At 36.5% G+C, this 16,949-nt stretch overlaps 1 protein-coding gene across 6 annotated transcripts in view; it reads left to right on the forward strand.

Annotated features, from left to right (window-relative positions):
- RBM26 (RNA binding motif protein 26) overlaps positions 1-15,353 on the forward strand; it is a 60,400-nt gene extending 45,047 nt beyond the window's left edge. For all 6 annotated transcript variants that reach the window (XM_075741592.1, XM_075741621.1, XM_075741609.1 and 3 more), the window contains 4 exons: positions 2,365-2,574; positions 4,673-4,759; positions 8,135-8,248; positions 15,047-15,353. In XM_075741592.1, the coding sequence (XP_075597707.1) occupies positions 2,365-2,574; positions 4,673-4,759; positions 8,135-8,248; positions 15,047-15,136 (501 nt within the window). In that variant the 3' untranslated portion in view covers positions 15,137-15,353. The remainder of the gene's footprint in view (positions 1-2,364; positions 2,575-4,672; positions 4,760-8,134; positions 8,249-15,046) is intronic.
- The last annotated feature ends 1,596 nt before the right edge of the window (positions 15,354-16,949 follow it).

Here is a 16,949-nt window from a genome sequence, read left to right on the forward strand (position 1 = left end):
GGTAGAGAAATACAGTCTTGTCTTTAATTTTGATTGCTAATCTGTTTAAACTCTGTAACTATTTAGATGACATCAATTTTTATAGATTTGCAGTAGTAATACTTCCTTGGGAGCATGAAGTGTTTTTAAATGTTTGCTTGTAGGTGGTGGTGGTGGTTTTGATACAGAAGAGTTAAAAAACGCTGCTTTGATCTTTTATTCTTAAGTATTAGCGTCCTCTTAATGAGACTAACCAAAAAGGTTGAAGTGCCAAAAGTAATATTATTACAGCATTGGTTTCAAGAGAAGGAGGACTTACCAAAAGCAAATGCAATGTTTCAAGAAGTGTTCAATGTATAGAAACATGCTTTCTCTTAAGTACTTGCTTTTTAAAAAAATGCAGAAGGCTGTGCAAGATTCTTCATGTCTGTGTCTTATTTTGAGAAATTCGGAGTGCTGTGGGTGCTCTTCTCTGTTATATTGCATTGTCTTGCCTATATGATTGTGTAATATCTACTTAATTGCATGATAATCTTATCTCTTTTTACTGTTAAGCAGGCTGCTGTGTCGCTTAAATCCCTCTTGTCTTAATGAAGTTTGGTCATGTCTTATGTATAACTGCATATGAACACAGTGCACATACGTACGGCTAAGTTGCATTAAAATCTTATTTTAAAACTAAGTTGTTATGCAGCTTTGGTAGTTGTGAAAATAGGTTTGTTAGTAAGCCAAACCAATTGAATAGAGAGGGCATAAAAGCTTGTGTTAACAATATATATTTTGATGGTGAATAATATTGTGTAGGTGTACTGAAAGCTTATTTATAAATCATACATTTTAGAAATTACATGAATTGAATGATCTGTAAAATAGCAGTAGAAAAGTAGATGCTCATTCAAGATAAAGTTATACTGTAGTTGAGTGGTAATCCTACTCCATCTCTCATTGAGTCTGTCTGTATTTCAAGTTGGGAAAAAAAAAATTGTAGCTCTTAATGGAGAATCATCTTTGCTAGTAAAATGAATATTCTGAGGCCTTTAGAAAATACTGATCAAAGTAGATGGAGAAAAACAGGGTTATTAGTAAAGCACACCAGTATGTTTCAAGGAACAGCATGAAATGCATCCCTTGTATAATTTAATAGAGGGATAGGGTTTTTTTCCCCTTGGTGTTTGTTTGATTCTTCAGTTTTCTTACAAATTCTTTAGAAAAACTTTTATTCGCACATTGCCCTTGTGAGTTTAACTCCCACAATATTCATGTGTTGCTTCTGTGGCTCATAACCTGCTGTTCTGTTCCAAGCGGCCCTGATTTTACCCTGAGAAAACCTGAACAGTATGCACCTTGATTGTTGAGTCAGCATAATCTTTAACTTTCTGGAGTATTAATTTAACAATTTAAAAATGTGTTTTTTAAAAAACCCCGCAGCATTCTCTTTACAAGAAATAAAACCTGAATTATATACTAATTGTAAAATTATCTGAATAATTTCATGAATAAAGCCATTACAGGTTGATCTCCTCATGCGTGATATCACTAGCATCTATTAAAGCAGTGCTATCAGTATTTGAGTTGTAAACACTGTAGGATACGTTAAAAATATTGTTATGGTGATTTCATTTAACATTCCATTCCTACATTGGATCTATTTGGATTTTAAAAGATTTTTTTTCTTGTTATAAACATTGAAATTAAATCCTTGAAAGTGTTTTTTTGAAACTTAAAACAACTTTTGTGAATTACTTTTTAAATGGCTGTCAGAGATACTGTCATTGGCCTTTTGACTTTTCTTGGAGAGTGCACGCCAGTTCAGTAGAAGGGTTACACAGGTATTGTTAGAATGGAAAGTAATGAGTACGGAGAGCCAATTTTTTAGCGAATACTTTGTCCTTGGAGGTGCTTGTTGGAGCCTCTGTTTCATACCTCACAATTCTGTGGCCAAAAGCTATTATGCTGAATTAATTCTAGTCAGAATAAAAATCCTGGCTGGGCTTTCAGAGACAAGAGATAAAAAAACCAAACAAAGTAGTTAGTCACCATATCAAGAAAATTTGTTAATGAAATTTCAGATGTTGTACTGCAGTTCATGTGTCCTATGAGGAATTTTCCTCACAGATAAGGGCTCTTTTGATATCTGTTTTTAATAACCTGGTTCTTTTTTCCTATTTCCATCCTATTTTTGATCTGGTAATAGTTAACAGTATTAGCTTTTTAATGTTATTAACATGTTCACCTTTTGTTATTTTAAGACCTGTAAGCTGCTCTTTCTGAGGCTTGCTTGGGGATGTGTTTTTAGGAAACATCAGAATATGTGTTTGTTAATTTTGTCTAAATATTTAGATTATGAATTTTAATACATCAATATGTTATGTATAAACATCTTAGGCTGCCAAACGAGGGATTCTTTCTTCAGTTCGTGGTAGAGGGGTTCATGCAAGAGGTCGGGGTGCATCACGTAGCAGAGGTAGAGGAATACGAGGCCGGGGTAGAGGCAGAGGAGTTCCTGTGCATGCAGTTTTGGATCATCGACCTAGGGCATTAGAAATCTCTGCATTTACAGAAAGTGATAGAGAAGATCTTCTTCCTCATTTTGCGGTATGTGGCAATTTCACTTTTTCTATTCTTTGGATGACATTGTTCTATTGAATGACTTGTTTTCTCTTGATTCAATTCATCTGGAAATACTATTTAGGAATGAATCTTTAACATGATACACCTGTTGATGGAAAAAAGAGGATAACATCAGAAAATGGTAACACAGAGAAATGACACCATTGATTCAACTAGTTATAACTGCAACCACATAGCATTTACAAAGCTTGTGTTTTTTCCTAATAAAAAAGGAAATTGAGAATATGAAGTAATGACTTACAATATTTATTTGGTCAGGACATATAGTTACAAATTTTTAGGTATAGAATGATAAAATAACTGAAGGGATGGTGAGAACAGAGACTGATTCAGTGCCAAACTTTTGGTACTCGAAGTCTGTTTATCTTTATTGAAGTATCTTAACAGTGCTTTTGCCTAACTTTCTGAATTTAAGAATGAAGGTGACAATTGCGCAACTATATGCAGATCTTGGCAAGGCATCCAAAGGTTTCTGTCTATTCATCTCTAAGTTTAAGAAGTCAGAGCTTTTTCTACATTTTTTCTGGTTTTACTCTAAGAAATGATAAATTGACATACAGAATTTTTAGCAAATTTTTATGTGCAAATATAGTAAAGTGAGAAATCAACATAAATTTATAAAAACCCATAACAAAAAACCCCACCATTATTACACTGGGTTTTTTTTTAAGGTGTCGTGTTTCCAGGCACTATATATATATACACACACACACCCCCTATACATAAATGTACATATATATTTTGTTCCCCTTAAATACAATGCATCATACCTATATAGGGGAACAAAAAGGGAACTTTCATACCCATAAAGGTACAAAATTACTTCCTATAGAGATGAATGACAGACTGAACATTTATACGTACTTATACATATGTGTGTGTGTATTTAAGGGGAACAAAAGTACTTTCTATAGAGTTTATGATTGAACATTTAAGCAATGACTTTACAAATTTTCATTGTAAAACTAAGAACATAAAACTTCAAAATGAAGCAATTCAATCCACTTGGTCAACCATAGGATGTTTCTGAGTCGAGTTCAATGATGAGTATAATTAAAAACCTTCTTTTTAATCTATAGCAGGATACTGTGATTTAGTCTACCTCATGAATATTGCTAAAGTAAATTTTGCTGGTCCCCTTTTGTATTTTTTATTTCATTATGTACTTAACTTAGATAGTTATGTAAAGTATATAAAAATGAAGACAGACAATCTGCCACTGTTAAAAGCTGGCTGTGTGGTGTCAGTTTATGGTCATAAATTTGCTCAGAACTTAGCATTTTCTTATATTTTGGTTTTATTGTAGGGAGCATGAAACTTACTATCTTTAACAAACAAAAATATTAACCAAAAAAAGCTTAGTGTCAACAAATACAATTCTATTCTCAGTGTTAGTTGTGTAACACTGAGAAGAAATGTTAGTTATTTCATTTTGCAGGCTATGCATTTGCTGTCTTTAAACTTGCTCCAAATTCCATGGAAATGCACTGAGCTGTATGTCTGTTTCTGTGATATGATATCACAGCTGTCTGTGCATCAGCAGTGCACTCCACCTGTACAGATATGTTGGGTATTGCAGCTTACCGTGATGGCAGCATTAAAAATAGCAATACCATAGAGACTTTTACAGGAATAGATGTGTCAGGTTCTTAAGATGCTGAAATCAAGTTAAGTTTTGAAACTTTTTCTACAGTCTCTGTGTCTAATAAATCTTTTTATGGAAGAATTTCATAATAGACTAATGGAATCATCTCAAGACCCCTTGTTTCTGATTAAGAGAGAAGTATTGAAGCTGAACCACCTCTTTTTCTGTCATAATTTTACTTCATACCTGTATGCTTAAAATCAGGAAATCCAGAGACCACAGAATTTCTGTGTTTTAGCAATGCAAGTAAAAGTAACGGTATTCCTTGCAAAGCCAAGTATTCTGATTGGCATTAAGGCTGTGAAAGGTACACTATTCTAATTTTGTATGATTTTTGAGGGCATTTGATTTAGGACAGCAGTTTTAGAGCTGGAGAACTATTTCACTAAGCTTTTTTTCTTATTTGTTTATTAAAAGCAATATGGTGAAATTGAAGATTGCCAGATAGACGACTCTTCTCTCCATGCGGTGATTACCTTTAAGACAAGAGCAGAAGCTGAAGCTGTGAGTATAGTCTTTGTTGAAAATATTCTGCAACATTCAGCTACTTTGTAGTTGCATTATACTTGTATATTTCATTAAACTTAATACTGTGAATTATTTTAAAACATTTTAAAAGAAGTCTGACACAGAAGTTTAATTCTAGATTAAACAAATCTGTTAGAAGAGCATATGACTGAAATCCTTAGGAAATGAGGATCTTTATAGCAAACTCAGGTACAGGATATAAGAGAGAAATTACAAGAATCACTTGGGAATTAATAGCTGGATGTCTTGGTTTATTTAATTGTCAGTTGTTTTCACCTGAAGACTTGGTACTCTCACATTCAGCCTGAAATCTCACTGACATCCTGCAGAGTGAGCCTATATGTTTTGTTTGGGATCAGTTGGATTTACCTTTGCCTGAAAAGCTGTGATAATGTAAATGTGATTTGATGTGATGGGATTTTCTTTTTTATCTTCTTTTTTTTATTTCCTTTTTTAGCATGTTGCTTAGAAATGTAGGAAATGACAGAAGTATAGAATTGTAGAAGTAGCTTTTAGAGACTAAAATCCAGAGTTGAGGTATGCTGTAATACTGCATCCTTACATATGGATCATTAGCACTTTATATGTTTGGCTCAGTGGGACTCCTGCCTTATTTAGTCCATGCTGTAGGCAGTATGTGAACCTGTGCAAAATAACGACCACAGTTGTTCTGCAAATGAATTTGTTTTCTTTAAAATCCTTGCATCACTGTTGGAAAGGAGTATCCTGAAAATAATAGGGACTCCAGAAAGAATGGATTCATACACGGTATGGTTGTATGGAAAGTTTTCATTTTGTATTTATATTTTGCATAAGGTTTTTGATTTTGCACAAAACTTATCTGTGGAGTTTACTTGAACACAATTTTCATACCTGGCCAGACTCTTCTATTTTTGTATGCTTTATCTTGAGACACTAGTGACCTGATTGACAGAAATACTGATATTTACAATACAAATTAAGCCATTGACAATTGTTTTGAACACTTACAGTATCATTATGGTTACATATTTCGAGAAACAATTTGATGCATGTGCCAGAGATGTTTTGCGGAACCATAAAAATTTTGTTTGTGAAGCTCTTAGATCCAGCAATAATGAGCACTAACTGTAAGGGGATTGTAATTATTCTGTAAAAAAAGAAGTGTAATTAATGTTACATAGTCATATGCTGACTGATAGGGAAAAACAGTACTGTACAACTGTATTGAAGGAACACAGTTCAACAGTGAACAAAAGTTCTGTGGAGAATAAGAAATACCTGGTTGCAGATAAAAGCTATCTAATCGGTATACTTACAAGTGAACTGAATTAAGGTTGGAATTTTAGTTTTAGTGCTTCCTGACATAGCGTACTTTGTTTTGCAACTTCATATTCTTTGACGTTGTCGTTTACATAAGAAATATTCTCAGTATTGAGAGGAACTTCTGCTTTCCTGAAAATAAAAATAGGTAACCTAGAACAATAATCTGGTTTTTTGGACTGTCCGAATAAAGTCTTTACTTCTGCCAGGTGGAGTATGATTCACAACAAGGACCTTGAAAGTATCTTACTACAGTTACTTCTTTATCAGCAAAATACAGTTTTTACTGTTATAATTTGTTTTGCCTAAAAATTGGCATGGAGAATCATTTCAGCCTTAGCTGAATTTCTGTACCCAAGAAGCTAGTAATATTTTAGACTCAAACATAGAAATGTAGAAATAGGAAGCACCTGAAAAAGAAGATAGTGCAGAGAACGAAGAAAGGTGGGCAGGGAGGAGAAGATAGATATGTTTGGTGGAAAGGTCGAGGTCAACATTATATACTTCTTTTATTTATTTTTTCTTTTTTTTTCTGTCTTTTTATTTACCATGCATTTCATTGCATTTGAAAAGCAGTATGTCTTTTCTAGATCACTCTCAAATAGAATAGGTGGAGTTTTCAAGCTGTATTCAAGGTGAAGTTCAGAATATGCTCCAGAAAGTGGGGATATTTCAGCTGGATGAGGGTTCATGATTCATATGCGAGATGTCCACGTTCTAGTTAGCGTTAAAACTTTTAATTGTTGAATAACTTTGCGTCTAATTGTAACTTCATTTTTTAATTAGAATTTTATGAAAACTGTGTTTGATCAAATACAGTAAAATCTGTATTTTCCTTAAGATATTCTTATATATTAAATGTATTTCTACTGGAATTTCTGTGTTTACTACTAAAGCAGACTTTAAGACTGGCAATTGGAGAAGTTGTAGAGGGTAATCATTAAAAACTTCTGTTGAGGCCAATTGTGATGTAAATGCAGCTAATATTTTACCTTCCTAAATAAAAATAGGCCTAAGCTTTATGACCATATATGTTCTAGCCTGGAAGGAACAGGAGGATTCCCTGTTGTAAAATGTTGCATTTTTATGTAGTAGTAATTTCTTCCAAAGATTACAAGTTGTTTCTGGACCTAAATGTCACGTATAAGTACTTTTAAAAATTCTAGTTGTGTGACATTGTGATGAGACCATGGACAAAAAGCTCCTGAGCTGCATTTTAATAAGCATAGAATCTTTTAAATTTATCATAAATTTATATGTACAGATTTAAAATTTATACCTGGGGACTTTAATATCACAGAATTCATGTTCAGATGTCATTTAACATGTAATTGTTTCTACATTTCACATTATGCTGTGCTTTCAGATTGTACTATAAATCTTTTGTGACCATGACGGTTATTTCGGAATGTTGCTAACGCTGATTTATGCTCATTCATGTTACTTTAATTTGAACATACTATTTCCAAAGCAGCCACTTAATGCAGCTGGTACTTAGAAAGGTATGAATATCCCATAAGTTAAAAATTTTCACATTTCAATTACAACGGCTTTACAGGAAGTGGAACATTTTCTAGTAGATTAAGTTGTAATCACAGAGGGGCTTTTTTAGTTGTTTGGTTTGTTTGGGTTTTTTTAAATATATTAAATCATTTGTATTCGTGGGATGGTTTTCTTCTTACAGTAAGTCATGCATTAACAGTTTTGGATCCGTCTTTGAAAGGTGAAGAACCCATGAAGATAATATTAAAAACCAGGAAGGTGTTGGTTGAGCATGTTACCCATATCACCAAATGCTTTATGGTTTTCAAAGCTTATTTTCTTCTGAATATATTTTGATCATTTTCCTGAAAGGATGTGTAAATTCTGTGTGCAGTGAATGAAGTTTTGATTTAACCTATTAACAGTAATTCAGTATGAACATATTACAGCTTGTATTTTCTTTTGAAAAACCAGGCTGTTGGTTTATTTCTGGCAGTTAAGTATTACTGAAGTTAATTTTTCTCCTGACAAAGAATTATATAGCTAAAACTTTTAAACTTGTTTTAGGCTGCAATTCATGGATCTCGTTTTAAAGGACAAGAGTTAAAGTTGGCATGGAACAAGCCTGTTGCTAGTATGTCAGCTGTTGAAACAGAAGAAGCTGAACCTGATGAAGAAGAAGTAAGCTTACTTTTTTCTTTTTTGTTGTTTTTTTTTTTTTTAAGATGAAATAATGTAGCTTTTTCAAAAGAAAGTGATCTGTTGATTCATACTTCTATTTTTAAATCTATCTCATGTTTTGATGTCAGAAATTGGATTTATTTATAAATACATTTCGTGTTTTGTAGGCTGTTGAAAGTCCAGGTACTTTACTTTTCCTTGCAGAAATGTTTCATTTCTTACACAGCAAAAAATACTAGACCATATATCTGGAAAATAGGAGGGGCTGGTTTGAACTTGCATGAGAGAGATTGAGGATTTTGTCCAAAACATGGAGTTTTGTACCATCTACTTTAGGCACTAATTTCTTAGAGGATCAAATTTCAGATTCTGATTTTCCTTTGTAGAGACATGTGGCTTGGAGGATATAGGTAAAGGAGTAATTTAGAGCATTTACTAAGTTCATTCAGACATCTGAAGTACCCTTGTTGAATGTTAGCCTTGATCGTGGTGCATGAAAGATATTAAAGCCTTGTCCCAATAACCTTAATTTGTTAATGTAGGAATAGTGGGGCAACATCTCTTGATGTATTTCACTCATTACACTCAAAATACTGATGTTCGTGAATTCTGAAAAATAAATTCCATTGGGGAAGAAGTCAAGCAATCTTTTTCCTAATTAATTTACTGTCAGTTAACTGTATATACATAATTGTCATAGGATAGCTGAAGTAGAAGTACGCTTTGACGTACTCAGTGGTAGTATTTTGTCTGTACCTTTTCCGTATGATATTTTTGCAGACCTACCATAGAAGCAACTTCACAAGATTGTTTTGGTATAACCAAATTCAGTTAGTTTTTTTGCATTTTAAGAAAGCCAGTTTGTTTGCTTTCTGTCTCCAAAAATGCTAATTTCTTTTTAGCATGTCAGCTGAAGACAGTTAGAGTAGACTAACTCCACCACTGTGTATTCATATTAGGCATTCTGACTTACTAAATATTACTTTCCTTGTATATGTAAACCTCAGGTATTGTCAGATAGTAATGAGCTGTGAGTGAACAAGAAGCTACGTTGGGGAGTCTTCCGAGCATCTTAGATTTGTCACTTCTTCCTAGGGATGTATTGCCCATGAAGATGAACAGCAATGTTTGTTGCTGCAAGGAGTCTATCTCATGGAGAGGTCTCATTGGGTAACTACTTCACTGAGACCACTCCATTTTGCCTAGTGAAGGAAAGGCGTGGAGGGATATGCAAACACTTCAGTGGAGTAAATGAAGGAAAGTACAGATTCACTGGTAGGTGAACTACAGTGAGATTCATCTTTTAACCCCACCTGAAGACACTGAGTGTAGGAGGGAACCTCTGGGGTATAGCTAGTGGTGGAAAGGGAATGAGGATAGCAACAAGCTACATGGGCTGGCTGCCCTGGCAAAGGGAAAGGACAGATTTACAAAGGCCTTGGGCCTAGATGCTTGACGACATCTTGTCAGCTGAGAAGTGTTTGTGATGGCAGGTTGCATGTATTTTACGTGATGGTTGTTCTCCTTAACAGGGAGTCACCAGGTATGGAAAGGAAGCTCAGGGAAAAGACTGCATGAGACTGTTTTCTGTAATTCATAAATTGATGGATTCATGTAGAACATTACAGATTTTCAGAATTTAAGTAAAAAGAGGGATTAAACGGGGCTTTTTGTTATTAAGAAATAATTATTTGAATGTTTAGCTTTATTGTAGATTTTTTTTATGACCATTTATTTTCTCACACTTTTCTTGAGATTTGATTTTGTTCAGTAGTTTAACTGGTTTTATTTGTCTCTGGATCCCACCTGGAGTACTGCATCCAGCTCCGGAGTCCCCAGTACAAGAAAGACATGGAGCTGTTGGAGTGAGTCCAGAGGAGGGACACGAAGATGATTGGAGGGCTGGAGCACCTCTCCTATGAGGACAGGCTGAGAGAGTTGGGGTTGTTCAGCCTGAAGAAGACAAGGCTCTGGGCAGACCTTATAGCTCCCTTCCAGGGAAACCTTGTAGCAGCCTTCCAACACCTGAAGGGGCCTACAAGAAAGCTGGAGAGGGTCTTTTTATCAGGGAGTGTAGTGACAGGACAAGGGGTAATGGGTTTAAGCTGAAGGAGGGTCGATTTAGATTAGATGCGAGAAAGAAAGAAATTCTTCCCTGTTAGAGTGGTGAGGCACTGGAACAGGTTGCCCAGAGAGGCTGTGGTTGCACTCTCCCTGGAAATGTTGAAGGCCGGGTTGGATGGGGCTTTGGGCAACCTGTTCTAGTGGAGGATGTCCCTGCCCATGGCAGGGGAGTTGGAACTAGATGATCTTTGAGGTCCCTTCCAACCCAAACCATTCTATGATTCTACGACTGTTTCTGCAGTCATTCCTTGGCTAATTATTCTTGCAGAAAATGTATAGGAGTTGATCTTGGATCAAAAACGCTAGCTGTTCATGCTTTTGCATGCTTGCTGAAATCTTTGCAATAGCAACTGTGTAATAGAAAAATATCAGTTTACCTACTTTTTAATAGTGTTACTAGATTCTTACTTGGCCCGATATTTACAGACTTTTTTTTTTATTTAACCTGACTGATGTACTTACCTCTGACCCTTTCCCATTTTCAAAACAAGCCAAGTACATGTAGTTCTCCTATCTTCTTTGTAAAATGAGATTGGATTTTATTTAAATTTTCTACAACTGAATTAGTCCTCCTAAGCTTCACCAAATTTCTTTAAACGAGGGATTTCAATAATCCTTGAGAAATTTTGCATTTAAATGTCATTCTTTCTGTGGGCTTTGGATTGCTTCTAGCATTTAATTAAGTTAGTATTTGAAGTATAATGTTGCTATCCCCAAGTCCCAGATGGATGAATTCAAGAACTTCATGTGCTGAAGTTCAACCAATTGCATAAAAGAAAATTCATGTAGTTTTATTGTTTAAAATTTGGTACTTATGCATGATTAGGTTGGAGGTGGGGTAGGTTCTTATAGTCAGTGGCCTGAATTTCAGTCAGACCTTCTTTATGCATCTAAAATGTCTTGAGTTTCTATATGCCCACAATTCATAGAATCATAGAATCCTTTAGGTTGGAAAAGACCTTTAAGATCATCAAGTCCAACCATTTAACTTAGCACTGCCAAGTCCACCACTAAACCATATCCCTAAGCACCACATCTACACATGTTTTAAATACCTCCAGGGATGTCGACACAACCACTGCCTTGGGAAGCCTGTGCCAGTGATTGACAACCCTTTCACTGAAGAAAGTTGTCCTAATACCCAATCTAAATGTCCCCTGGCACAACTTGAGGCCCTTTCCTCTCAACCTGTCGCTTGTTGCTTGGGAGAAGAGACCCAACACCCATCTGGCTACAACCTCCTTTCAGGTAGTTGTAGAGAGTGATAAGGTCTCCCCTCAGCCTCCTTTTCTCCAGGCTAAACAACCCCAGTTCCCTCAGCCACTGCTCCTCCTAAGACTTGTGCTCTAGACCCTTCACCAGCTTTCTTACCCTTCTCTGGACACGCTGCAGCACCTCAACGTCTTTCTTGTCGTGAGGGACCCAAAACTGAACACAGGACTTGAGGTGTGGCCTCGGCAGTGCTGAGTACAGGGGGACAATCACTTCCCTCATCTGCTGGCCACAATATTTCTGATACAAGCCAGGAAGCTGTTGGCCTTCTTGGCCACCTGGGCACACTGCTGGCTCATATTCAGTCGGCTGTCGACCAACAGCCCTGGTTTCTTTTCTGCTGGTCTGCTTTCCAGCCACTCTTCCCCAAGCCTGTAGCAGCGTTGCCTGGGGTTGTTGTGACCCGTGTGCAGGACCTGGCACTGCGCCTTGTTGAAGTTCATACAGTTGGCCTCAGCCCATCAATCCAGCCTGTCCAGATCCCTCTGTAGAACCTTCCTACACTTATGCAGGTCATCGCTCCTGCCCAACTTGGTGTCATCTGCAAACTTACTGAGGGTGCACTCAATCCCCCCGTCTGGATCATTAAGGGATCGTTGGGAAAAACCACTTGTGACTGGCTGCCAACTGGATTTAACTCTATTCACCACAACTCTTTGGGCCCGGCTATCCAGCCAGTTTTTTACCCAGCGAAGCTTACACCCATCCCAGCCCTGAGCAGCCAGTTTCTCCAGGAGAATGCTGTGGGAAATGGTGTCAAAGGCTTTACTGAAGTCCATGTAGACAACATCTGTGGCCTTTCCCTCATCCACTAAGCAGGTCACATCTGCTCCATAACCTTCCCTGGCACCAACTTCAGACTGACAGGCCTGTAGTTCCCTGGATCCTCCTTCTGGCTCTTCTTGTAGATGGGTGTCACACTGGGTAACCTCCAGTCAACTGGGACCTCCCCGGTTAGCCAGGACTGCTGATAAATGATGGAAAGTGGCTTGGTGAGCACTTCCACCAGCTCCCTTGGTACCCTTGGGTGGATCCCATCTGCCCCCATAGACTTGTGTGTGTCTAAGTGGTACAGCAGGTCACTAACCATTTCCCCATGGATTATGGGAGCTTCATTCATCCAACTCGGGGGGCTGGAGGACAGCTGGTCTTATTAAAGATTGAGGCAAACGTGGCATTAGGTACCTCAGCCTTTTCCTCATCCTTTGTCACTGTTTTCCCCCCCACATCCAATAAAAGATGGGGATTCTCCTTAGTCCTCCTTTTGTTGCCAATGTATTTATAGAAACATTTCATATGTTTACAATAGCTGCTGTACAATGAAGTTAAATAAGTAGCATGACCAGTCAGTCACCAAGGCGAGCAGCTCCCGTGCCGGCACGATCCGTGACGGAGCGCTCTAGCACTCATCAAAAGGTTTCCTTCATTTTTCCATGGCTAAACTACCATTTTAGTTTAGCTAAGGAACACTGTACTAAAGAGGGATAGCTGGCAAAGACTTGTGTGACATTCTTAATAATGAAACAGGGCTCCTAGTCTGCTTATGAAAATATGAGGTAGGTCTTTTGGACTTGGATGCTATAGAAAATCTCTGGTGAGTAGCCACTTAATAATAAAAACACCTAATCTTCCTAGATGCCTTACAGTTCCACACCTGGGCACCTGACAAAAGAGTTCACTCTACTGAATCAACAAGAGGTGTCTAGGCGGAGTAGAAGACATGTAATTAAAGATAAGCTTTTAATCACCTGTGGTTTGCAGTTTGGGGAAACTCCTGATTCAGTAGTGTAGTAGCTTCGTAGTTGAAAGCCCTTGATAGGTGTTTATTTTAGGAATTTGTCTGGTTTCTTTGGAATCTGAATCGCATCTATAATATCCTGCAGCAGGGAATGTTACTGTTCAACTATGTCTACCAAGAATAAGTATCTTTATATGGCACCTACCACCTGCATATTTAATTTTGGTGTTCTGCTCTTGCATCAAAAAGAAAACCATAATTCTCTCTTCACTTTTTCTGAGACATGGACTCCTGTCGTACTTCCCCTCAGTTACTTTCTCTCCAGGCCAGAGTGTCCCTACAGTTGTTCCCCTGTATGGAAGTTGTTCCAGGCTTTTTGATCATCCATACTGTCTGCCACTCAGCCTTGTGCACCTTAGAAGTCTGCATTGTGTGCTGCCCAAGACTCCTCATTTTTGACAACACTGTTGTATTTTAGCCTGCTGGACATCTAAACACCAGGGGAAGAGGCTAAGTCCACAGAAAGTTTCTATGTTTTGGTCTGGCTCAGAGTACCCAAGCATATACATTGCCAAACAGGGCAGGTGTTGACAGTGCTGCTTTTTAAAATGCACTTTCCATAGGCAAAACTAATGAAGATAGTAGTTTCTGCCTCTTGTAAAACAGCCTCCTGGAAAGAGAGAAGGCTTAGTTCTAGGCTTTCTTCAGCCTAGAGCCTCACATCTCTCCAGAAGGCTCCCTAACTTCACAAATCAACCTTCACACCTCCTGTTGAATTTGGAAATTCTGTAGCAAAAAAACTACAATTACTGGGACAAGAAGAATAAGCAAGGAAGACCGTAACTGTTACTTAACAGCTGGGAGACTTTGCTAGGGGAGGTCATCCCTGTGTTCAGTCCTTTCTTAGTGCAGAAATTGCTTTAATAGGTGCAATTGTCAAAAAAGTTCTGAGACGGGATGGTTTATATATACACCCCTGTGTCTATATGTGGACAAAAATTAAAACAACTCACTGTTTATCTTTCTGGTTTTGTAACTTTGCCTCTCTGAAGCCTCTAATTGTTGACCTGAAATGTTCAAGGGTTTGTGAAGTCTGTCGAGTTACTATGTTGTTACTGAAAGCAATTGAAAATACATTAATATATTTTATCTAAATTTCTGTAAATACCTGTCTCCCTGCCCTGATCTTTTAAATCTTAATATTGGTTTTAAGCTTAATGAAGCTGTCAAAATGTCTCAGATTCAACCTTTTTAATACTGTGGCACGTGTGGACTAAACTCTTGGATGAAAACAGGCGTAGTTATTCTGAACATGCAAACACTAACATTAGTTTTCAGTGTAGCATTGTAGAAGTTTCATGGGAACATTGTAGTTTCGGCATGAATGATATGCTGAAGAATCAGAAGAGCTATTTATGTATGAGGTGCATGTGTCCTGGCCATTTTGAAGTCTACTGAAAAGGGAAAAAAATGTGTTCTGTTTGCCTTTTATTAATATATATATAAAATACATATACATGCAGTATACTTTTTGGAAAGCATTACTATTTACAATTAAAAAAATCAACGTTCTTTATTAAATCGCAAGTATCAGGGATTTGTATTTTGCCTTTTACATCAGAAAATGTTAAAGATCAACAGGGTATCATGTTTTTCTCTTGAAGTTTCAGGAAGAATCTTTGGTGGATGACTCGCTCCTTCAAGATGATGATGAAGAGGAGGAGGATAATGAATCTCGTTCATGGAGAAGATGATTCAACTGATCAATGACAATGCTAGAACTGCACCTGTGTTGCATTAGTATTACCTAATGTACTTCTGCATCTTTGTATTAAAAGGGGTTTTGTGATGAAGTTGGATTCGGATATAGACTAAAAAGCAGCTGGTCGGTTATACGTTTTGAGAGATTGATGTTTGAGTTACATTTCAGTAAATGATTGCTAAAGACATCATACTAGGAACATATGCAATGTTTTTATTACATAGTTCTACAGAAAGTTACAGAATTCTTTGGGTTCTTTGTAATTTACCGAATTGGTCAAACACAAATGACCAAAAGTTGTTATAACATAGATAATTTTTGTTCTATTCCAGATACGGAATGAAAATTTGCATTTAAAATCTTTGTGAATGTTTTCAGAAATTAATAGATAACAGTACTAAACCGAAGTCTCTGAAGTTATGTATTCATAATATTGCATAGTAGTATGCTTAGGCTTTACTATGTACTAGCCTTTTGTTGGATTTGTGTACGTATTTTACCTATGGGTTTTAATGATAAAGTGTATGACTGCTTTGCATATAAGTCCTTATGACTTTAAGATGTTAAAAAATAAAGAAATGGAATGGTCTTAAAAAAAAAAAAAAGAAAAAAGAAAAAAAAAAAGCAATAACCAAAAAAGCTAAGGCAATGGTCCTTCATGATGAAAAAAAAAAAAGAAAAAAAAAAGAAAAGAAAAAAGACCGTTCCAAATGGCAACCCCCACCCCCATATTCACAAAAGGAGCTCTAATCACTATCACTTATACTAATATAGTATTGAATATAAAAAACCTCGATGTAATGATGTTTCATTTATATTAACACACAGGTAGGTATACTCTGTTTCATAAAAGCTTTTGGATGTCGTCTTAATTTAAACTGATTTAAGACAAATGAGAAATAGAATAATATTCCAACAGTAAGGAATTTATTCTGTATCCCTGCACTGTGCAACTGTAGAAGAAGATTCGATCCCACAAAAATATATGCAGTACTGAAATGTAATTTAGAAAAATACATTAGGTGGAGTGGAATATTTGGTAGGTATTGTTCTAAAAACTTTGACTACACACACTAATGCCTTTTTTTTTTATTCCTGTGTATCTATGATTACATTTTTCCATTTCAAAAGTAATACTTGGCAGATACTAAGTTCACACTATAGGGTATATTCATCATTTAAAAATGTACCTACTCCACAGAAATACTTAATTGGCTCTTTCTAACAGGGCATTCTGTTCTGTGAGGTCTGAAGTTTCTCCTTTTAGGAAGGGGAACTGCCTGATCCTTCGCAGTAAAGGACGTCTTTCACCAGAAAGATTTGTTTTTATTTCCATTTTCAAAAGAAAATACATTTGTTAAGTATTAGAGTTGTGGGGTTTATTTTATTTTTGTTACCCCATCAACTCATTAATGAGTGCAGAATAAAACCACTATCTTGTTTATCAAATAGATGCAGGGGATAGTACTTCAGTTAACAGTCTATTTTCTGTAGGCCATATTTTTGGTTTTTTTGGGGGGTGGGTGGGAGAGAACTGCTATAACACATATGTCTGCCTTTTTTAATTCCGAAATAGGAATGGAGGAAAGTAGTAGTAACAGTAGTATCCTGGAAAGAGGAGCTCTGGCTGTAGAATTTTTGTTCTGTGCTTTTCAGTTACTTGAGGACGTTTTGAGACCTGGAACCTGTTTTGGGTTTTTGTGGGGTTTTGTGGTCTTTGTTTTTTGTTTGTTTATGGGTTTTTTGTTCCTGTGCCCTTATATGTATGCATATCTTGTTGCAAAAATATGCACTTAAAATTTTTG

This window comes from Balearica regulorum, chromosome 1 (genome assembly GCF_011004875.1).
Source record: "Balearica regulorum gibbericeps isolate bBalReg1 chromosome 1, bBalReg1.pri, whole genome shotgun sequence".
Taxonomy (NCBI): Eukaryota; Metazoa; Chordata; class Aves; order Gruiformes; family Gruidae; genus Balearica; species Balearica regulorum.